At 38.8% G+C, this 8,527-nt stretch overlaps 1 protein-coding gene across 1 annotated transcript; it reads right to left on the bottom strand.

Annotated features, from left to right (window-relative positions):
* Window positions 1-2,016: 2,016 nt before the first annotated feature.
* Window positions 2,017-7,843, bottom strand: LOC148025758 (putative sodium/metabolite cotransporter BASS5, chloroplastic). The gene is made up of 8 exons (XM_087692996.1): window positions 7,532-7,843; window positions 6,869-6,976; window positions 6,105-6,240; window positions 5,741-5,934; window positions 5,352-5,604; window positions 4,930-5,183; window positions 4,629-4,711; window positions 2,017-4,462 (listed from the first exon to the last, which is right to left on the bottom strand). The coding sequence occupies exons 1-8, from the start codon at window positions 7,668-7,670 to the stop codon at window positions 4,382-4,384; spliced, it is 1,248 nt and encodes a 415-aa protein (XP_087549122.1). The 5' UTR covers window positions 7,671-7,843; the 3' UTR covers window positions 2,017-4,381.
* Between the last annotated feature and the right edge of the window lie 684 nt (window positions 7,844-8,527).

The raw sequence follows: 8,527 nt of genomic DNA, 5'->3' as shown, positions 1-8,527 counted from the left end.
TTCCCATAAGAAAATTCGTCATTCTAAACTTCCATGCTTGAAAATTGTTCTTGTCAAGCTTTTCAGTTACAATCTGTGAAAGAGAATCAGACGCCATTACAAAATACTGCAAAAAATTCTGTCATTGCAAAAAACACAGCTTCACCCTCACAAGGGCAAATCTGCAAAACTGACGAAAGTGGTATTTGACCACACAGTCACTTCCTAGTGACGATTTTGCATCAACAGGCAACAGGAATGATTCTGTAACTCCCAATGTCTCTGCGCACAAGCATACGATGCAATTTCTACAGTAACTTTTCACCGACCTGTAAAACAGTGGCTACACAGCATAAAACTGGGCCTTTTCCTGAGTGCGTGCAGAAAACTTCCGCCTCCAAAACAGACCCCGAAATGGCCTCAAATCAAAAAAACAAGGTCGCCAAGGGCTAAAGCCCTTTCCCGCAGCATATACTGCCCTCTTGCTTCACCGCGAAGGGCATCTCAACCTGAGACAATGCACTCTTGCAATTTTCGACTGTGCTGCCTGCAGAGATCTACTCCCAAAACAGAAAATGAAAGCAACACTGCTCCTCTTACCAGAACACCGCGAGCTTTGCTTACTTTCTTGAGCTCCTTACCACGAACAAGGCTCTGATACCATGTCAAGATTGTGGGAGAGAATGAAAGAGTCTCACTTGTAGCTTTCTTGCTTGCACAATGGGGGAATACACACAAGGGTGGAAACTGAAAACAGTTTTCCTCTTCTTAGTTGTGTAAGCCAAAAGAACTCAAGTACAAAGAAATAGAAAAACCCTATATATGGGTCTCAAACCAAACTCAACTAACTAAGGTGACATACTAACTGAGCTACGAACTAGAGTAGATAAGGATAGCTATCATGTAGCTATTATTCATGGACAGTGTACCAACCGCGTCTGCAACTGACAAGTCGATGACATAAATACACAACGGTCACCCTGGCGTATCACGAGTGGAGCTCAATATCTCAACAAGGGTTTCTCCAAGAGAGCAAGATATGTCAAAAGATAAAAAGGAAGGCTTCAAGTTGCTCCGACATACTTCCCATGCTTGAGAATGATCCTAGGGAGAAGTGTGCCATAATATGGGTGCTAGAAGAGGCCAAGGATAGAAACAAAATTTGCACCGCAAATTTCAAGGGCTAGTTGGAGAGACACAAATCACCAAATCTACTCAATCCATTGCTCAATCTCTTATGCATTATGCCTAGACTAAACAAGTGATGCCTCTTGTGCTCTAGAGGAGAGAAAGATCTAGGTGAATATTGGGTAAAGAATCCATGACAACCTAGGAGGAAGAAGAGAGAGGTCTTTAACAAAAAGTAGATGTGGTTTGAGCACTCTATTAACTCTTAGGACTCTATTTTTTACCAAAGACCCCTAAAATAAGCATGAAAATTTGTGGCAACCTACTAAATTAGCCATGCTACATCGAAGTATGCCTCTAGCTCTTACCATATCTCTACTCCTTCAATGAGGCTACCATCTACCTATAGTACTCCCAATGTACCTATGTAAAATATGAAAAATGAAAGTAGATTTGAAGAAAGAATGAAAGCACTATGCTTTGATATCAACTATAATGAAGAGAACTAAAGAGGGACAAGAGAGGAGAGAATACTACAGAGGAGAGAGAGAGATTGGAAAAAGAGCAAGACAAGAAAAGAGAGAAAGGAGAGAGCCATGAAAGTTGAAAAGAAAGGTGAAGAGACTTCATTATTCATAAATTAATACCCTAACCGAGTCTCTCAACACCGTATTTGCCCCATTGATGTGACAAGTAAATTTTCATGTGCTAACCCCATGTCTAACCCATTTATCCCACTCGTTATATATTGTAACTTCAAATCTTATATATCATGAAGCTTTCATCCACATGTAGAGCTATTATTGACTATATCCATTGTATCCACTATGATCGAAACCATTTTTCTCGAGAGTGCTTGAACTCTACTAACATAAGAGTTTTTCAAATTATAAAAGGTATCAACATGAGATTGTAAGTGGTATAACTTCTAGGAGATTGCCTTATCCCAATAAGTACAATACTAATCCATATCATATGAAGTGGGAATAATTCTATGGAAAAGACACTCCATTACACTTTCATCACCATAGATGCCTCAACCAATACAACTAAGATAGAGCTCCTAGGAGATTGCCTTATCCCAATAAGTACAAGATCAATTCATACCCCATGAAGTGAGAAGCATTCTATGAAAAAGGAGCACAATCAACTTCTCTAATATTGATTCAACCATTTCATCAAATGTATACGTATATCAAGCTTGATGTAGACATAATACACATCTCTCCTATATCTCTTTGATGATGATTTGGTCCCATCCATCTCTATCTGTGATTTTGATTTGGGCCCAACCATTTATTCAAGCTTTACATGTTTTTTGAAGTTATTTCCACTACAAGAATATGTCAAAAGAGAATGTCGCTAAAGTAATCCATCAAAACATAGCTCAAGCCTTTGCACCATATTTTGCTCAGCTTTTAACTAAAAGGAAAAGTGCAAACCTATAAGATCACTAAGAAAAAAGGTAAAAATGATAAATTCACCCCTTATGTATTGCCCATTTGCATTAGCATTATGTATATATGTTCTCAAGAACTACAAGTAAGCATCTCTCCAAGGTGAAAACCAATGCATTGCATAGGACGATCTCCTCTTACCTCTTCAAGTGAAACATTCATGAACACTCCATTACTCACCCAAGATATTAAGCAACTTCCACACTACGTGTACTACCCTTTCTATATACCTCTATCAATACCCTTGATTGTGGTTATGCATTAATTGGATCTAACTTTGGTTTTAAGTATGAAACTCAAAAAGATATAACTAATCTAAAAATAATTTTCTTTGAAATCTAAGTTCCATTCACTTGGATAAACTCCAAAGAGAATATCTAGCTCGTTAGCAATCCCAATAGATCTTTAGGAAATCCAAAGTGACAACCTTGGCCCAATGCTTCAATATCTTCAATAGGAAACCTTTTGGATCAAGGCTCAACCATCTGTGTTCACTCATCTCAATCTCCTTTTTTGAGCATGTGAAGCTATTAATTTACCAAAACTTATTTGAAATTATCATATCTTTTAGCTTTTTTTTAACTTATTAAATAATCATAAAAATTGCATTTTAACTTTTTGAACAAATTATCAACTATTATTCTAACTATTTCAAGCTACCAAGCACGTGCCACCCTACTACTTAGCTACCACCAACTTGTTTGGAGGCTTCTTCCACTAATACAAGCTCTTGGAAACTCCACATGTAGTGTTTATATCTACGCCGTATTGTCATCGTAAAAAACATTTCAAGGCTTCTATATAGCTATGCTTTCCACCTTTGGTGCTATCATCACCTAAAAAAGATATCATCTGGGCTGCTATGTTTTTGCTACCAACTACTCCAAACCAAATTCAACACCCTTCATCAACTAGCCTTCAACTACTATTTTTCATCACCCTCAACTCCAATCTACTATATCAACTTCAATTTCAATGGATCCATACATGGACGATATACCCTTTGGCATTCTCTCAACCCCCTTTCACTAGAGCTAATCCTTGAGCACCCACATGTACCTTCTTCATTCATTGATTTTAGAAATCATTCATTCATCAAATACATGTACTTTTTGTGTTTTGTGTTCTCGTATGAGTTTGTTGTATTTGTCGTGTTCATGTACTTCATGTTTCCTCTGCAACCTCTAATGATCTTCACAAGACCACTCTACAAGACAAACTGCATTATCACTTCTGCTTACAAAAGATCCATGTAAATACTCTATTTTAATTATACCTTCTATAGAAAGAAAAAACATTTCTATGAGGACCTGGTGCTCTGCCACTTCATTTGTTACCCTAGAGTTTGTAAGATCTCTCATCCCATGGTTTCACAATCACTGAACTAACGCAGGAAACAAAGAACTCAGGAAATGAAATGGGTAGAGGATACACTTTTATTTGCAGCTATGATCAAGAGCCAACTAGGATGTTTGAGGTCAGTTGAAGTTAGTGTGGATGTAGGTTGAGAAAAATGATGAGGGTAAAAAGGTGGGCTCATGTTAGAAACAATTGATTGTGATGATGGGGGCATATGATGTTGAGTCGCAAATCTGAAAATACCAATGCCTGTGCCTGAGCAAATGTACACTAGAAGCTTCCTGCTGCCATGGCTATAAATTTGTCACTGCCTTTACTGTTTCACTTGGTATCAACTTGGTGCAACCCAAACAAAATTCACAATTTCTAATAGCACAGTAGGATATAAGTGCAGGTTGCAATTGGTTCCGGTCGCATGGTAGGACATATGTATATGCATGGCAGGATGTGAATGCACTTCAAATGTGTGCTTGATACCTTTCCTTTTTCGCATTCCAGTACATGACAAGGCCAAAGCCCATCAGAGACATTAATACCGTCTGCATAAAGACAGAAAAATCAGACTGCAAACAAAGAGGCACATGCAAAAGCGAGTAAAAAAATTTTACCAGTCTTGCTTAGGCACTACCACATTCCACATTGAAGGTCCTGTGCATGACAATAGATTATGAATCTTAAATACACATCTCAGTATTCACAACTTACTGATAACGCTGATGGCAGGCCAACAAGGGGATCTGAGAAGAACTTGTTTGCCAATGCAAGTCCAAGTAGACTGCTCTGCATACCTGCACAGGCCAAAGGCAAAGAGAAGTCACTTCAACCTCTTGAACATGGCATGGTCATATCAAGTATTTCACGCATGCAAATCCAAGAGCTGAAGCTTTATATATTAAACAATAAAAACATCAAAACTGATTTCTTTTCTGAGGCAGAAAAGTATGCTTGTATAACAGAAAAACCGAAACTGCTGTTCAATGTTATATACATTTACTTCAATCTTCACCTGTCTCAAAAGATATTGTCCGTTGCAGCCCTTTCCTGTCAACCTCCTTAGCAAAGATAAGGCCAGTTACTTTGTGTCCAACCAAAAATGCAATTGCATGAAATGCCACTATGGGCAATACAAGCTCGAGGCCAAATGGAGACCGCACTGCATTGATGTTTGTTGCCAAAGGAGACCCCATGCACAAGCCTGTGACAATGAGAGAAAGTATAGGTAGCAGCGGCTTGATAATCCGTGCAATTGGTGGCACAAACCTACAAAAGCAATTGTAGTCAGATAGAAATTGTGGTCCATAGCCTACAGTTTGTGTTATGGTGCAGCAAAAGGCAGGTGACAAAAAAGAATCTTAAGATCCATGTACAAACACAACTTCTAATATCTTTTGGGCATGTAGTTCTGATTAATGGAAAAAGACTCCTTACTGTTTTAATGCAAGACCTGCAGCAATTGGAGCTACTACAATCTGCATGATGTCAAACATCATTGCATGGACATCCACTGGTAAACGTTGGCCAAGTAATAAATGTGTTAGTGTGGGTGTCACAAACACTGCAGTTGCTGTGGAGAGAGCAGTCATCACAATACTCAAAGGGGCCATAGATGGCTCTACCAAAAATGTTGCATAGTTCGATAGTTGAGCACCACTGACACAAGAAACTAAGATTATTCCTGAACCTGTGAGACAAAACAAACATATAAGACTGTTATCCTCGAGAGGCCCATTTGTTCCAGTTGTACAATTACATGTAAAATATTTACTGCATAAACTTCATATCAAAAGAGTTGCAAATCAAATCATAGGAAACCATACCTATGGCTTCTGGTAGATGAAGGTAAGATACTGCAAAATGAGCACACAAGAGACCCAGAAGGGGCTTAATAACAAATTGACCAATGTATCCAACTGCTATAACGAAAGGGCGTTTGAAGGCATTCACAAAGTCTGAATAGTTCAGATTGATGCCAACAGCAAACATCAAGAATCCCAAAGCAGGTGCATAGTATCTGCACAACCAGGTTTACAAACAACATGCTAATGTCAAACACATAGAAAAAACTGATTAAAAAATTGTCTCATTCAGTTCACGTAAACAGTTTATTGAGAACATCATTCATTAAGATCGAGCAGAACTGCATAAACTTGACGTTGAAAGACAATCAAAGGCTTCTATTACCTGTTTGTGAACCATGAGAAAGATGGTGGGTATGCTAGGGCAAGCAAAGTGCTTCCTGCTACAACTTGAGGGGTGAGCTTATTTGCATTCTGTAACAGCTTAAGTATGTCAAAAGGAGCTGCTTCAGGGTAGGTAGCTGCAGGGGAGTACAACAAGTAAGCTACTTCACCATGTTTAAGAAACAAATGTACACTATGAAGGCAATAGAGATGTGTGCACATGAGAACGTGACAGTTTTTCAATCAAAGCGCATTCACTCATGTGCCAAAACAGACTGGGATTAACCTTGAATAATGTGCATATGAGCCATCAAGCCACCTTCCACTATCATATATGGATTGAAGCACCCCAATCAAATTGCTCCTTAAGTAAAAGGATCCGGATTTGGGATATAATCTGCATCTTGCACCCATTTTCACGGACAGAGAGCAGATAGATCATTGTCTCAGTCAAACACTGCTTACTGCATGTGTTTTCTGAGAGAGAGCAGATTCACAAGTGCAGGTGCAGACCATCTCTTACAATTTCTACCGAGAATTGCAGCAGGACTAAATTGCTAAAATTAAATTCAATGCAGGTTATTGTTATTACCACTATCGGCACTATTATTGTAATCATTACTCGTACTTCGCATCACCATTATGATGATTATCACTACTATTTCCCACAACCATTGTGGTGATTAGTACCACCACAACTAATATTACTATATGTTTCATGTTATAGGCAAAGTCAAAAGTCATTCCATGTCTGTACAAGCTGACCTGCAGGCTGGCTTGATGCTTCAGGTGGGTTTTGGTCTTTGTACTCCTGATCTGCAGAAGAAGCTCTGACAATCGAGATGAAACGCCTCCTTCCATACGCAAGAGCAGCTAAATCATGCCAAAAAAATATATACAAATAAAAATGAGGACGCCATTGATAATCATAAGGGAACATGACCCATCAGCCCTGGGAAGGAAGGTAGATCAATTTTAGCACAAACCCCATCAGCTCCACAGAGGATGCCCAAATCTAACACTCTTTTAAAATTTACAGGAATGATATGCATTTTTTGTTCCAAGCAATCAGACTAGAAATCTGAAAGATTGATGGATGAATGTTGGAAAGCAAGATCCACAGTGATGAATTAATGAAGAAGAAAGACCCAACGTAACTGCGGAGCTGGACCCGGAAAATAGAAACATTTTGATTTAAGCAAATGAATTCAATTAAGTAATTACCAAACTGATTCACTGCAAAAAAAAATTTCCCCAAGCAATCAGAAGATCCACAATGAATTAACGAAGTAGAAAGACCAAAGTAATAAGGAGCTGGGCCCCTAGAAAAAAAAAAATCGATTGAGCAAAATGAGAGAAGATCCAGACTGATGAATTAATGGAGGAAAGTAACCAAAGTAAGGAAGGGGAAAGGGGGGGAAAACATACTGGTGGGGTGACGGAGGTGCAGAGTGGGAAGGGCCTTCTTCTCTGAGAGAAGGGATCGGATGCTGTGTTTGATGCTACGAGAAGGCAAAGGATACTGCTGGTGGAGAGGGTGTCGCAATGTCAAAGAATAGGTAGCCATTTTTCTGCGAAGGAGAAGAGGGTGGAGGAGGAGAAGGTGAAGGTGATGATGGAGAGGAAGAAAGAAGGCTTAATGGGCAAGTGTACTATTGCAAACGGTTGAGATCTTCCATTTGGGTTTTTGCTGGGGTGTGTTATATGTACATAGAGAGAGAGGGAGAGAGCGCCCACAGTATAACGCAGCATCCTTCCACACATGCCTTTGAATTTAATCATATACAAATACCCTCTCTTTCCAAGGTTCCCCCAACTCACCTTTAGTCAATGTTTGACGGTTTTAAAACCCACACTTCATTTCAAAACTTTCTAGATGGCCTAGTGTAGGTAGCTTCAATATAAAACCATAAGTGCATCCCATGTTCGTGGGCTATCACCCGCAAGCCGCATCGCTGTGCGTATAAAATCGTGAGTGTCACTTTTGCCAAGTCTATCCATGTCTCCTTGAGCAAGTACTCGACCTCTCGAACATGGTTCATCAGAATCCATCACACTTCTTTATCACATGAACTATTGAATTGCTTGTTGGATATGCAAGAAGAAAGTTTGGATTGTTTGTGAGACAAGCCACCATTACATTGAGCATTCTCATCTGATGAGAGGACTTTCATACTAGATTTTCTGCATTGCTTCAAGTTGTAAAATTGATCATTATACATACAGGCCAATTTCATTATCTCTTTCCTTCCTAATCCTCTAATCAGTTACTTGTAGATTTCAATGAAAAGATGTGCTTCAATTATCAAGCTATTGTGAGTTAACATTGTAAAATATTATAAAAATATATCATATTTTTATTATTTGTTGCATCATCACTTCACCTTTCTACATAAATATGAACTCTAATAAGCTCTTCCCAAA

This window comes from Lygodium microphyllum, chromosome 14, assembly GCF_053477565.2.
Source record: "Lygodium microphyllum isolate KBCC chromosome 14, Lygodium_microphyllum_v1.1.10, whole genome shotgun sequence".
Taxonomy (NCBI): Eukaryota; Viridiplantae; Streptophyta; class Polypodiopsida; order Schizaeales; family Lygodiaceae; genus Lygodium; species Lygodium microphyllum.
This window is presented reverse-complemented; position numbering and strand designations above follow the sequence as displayed.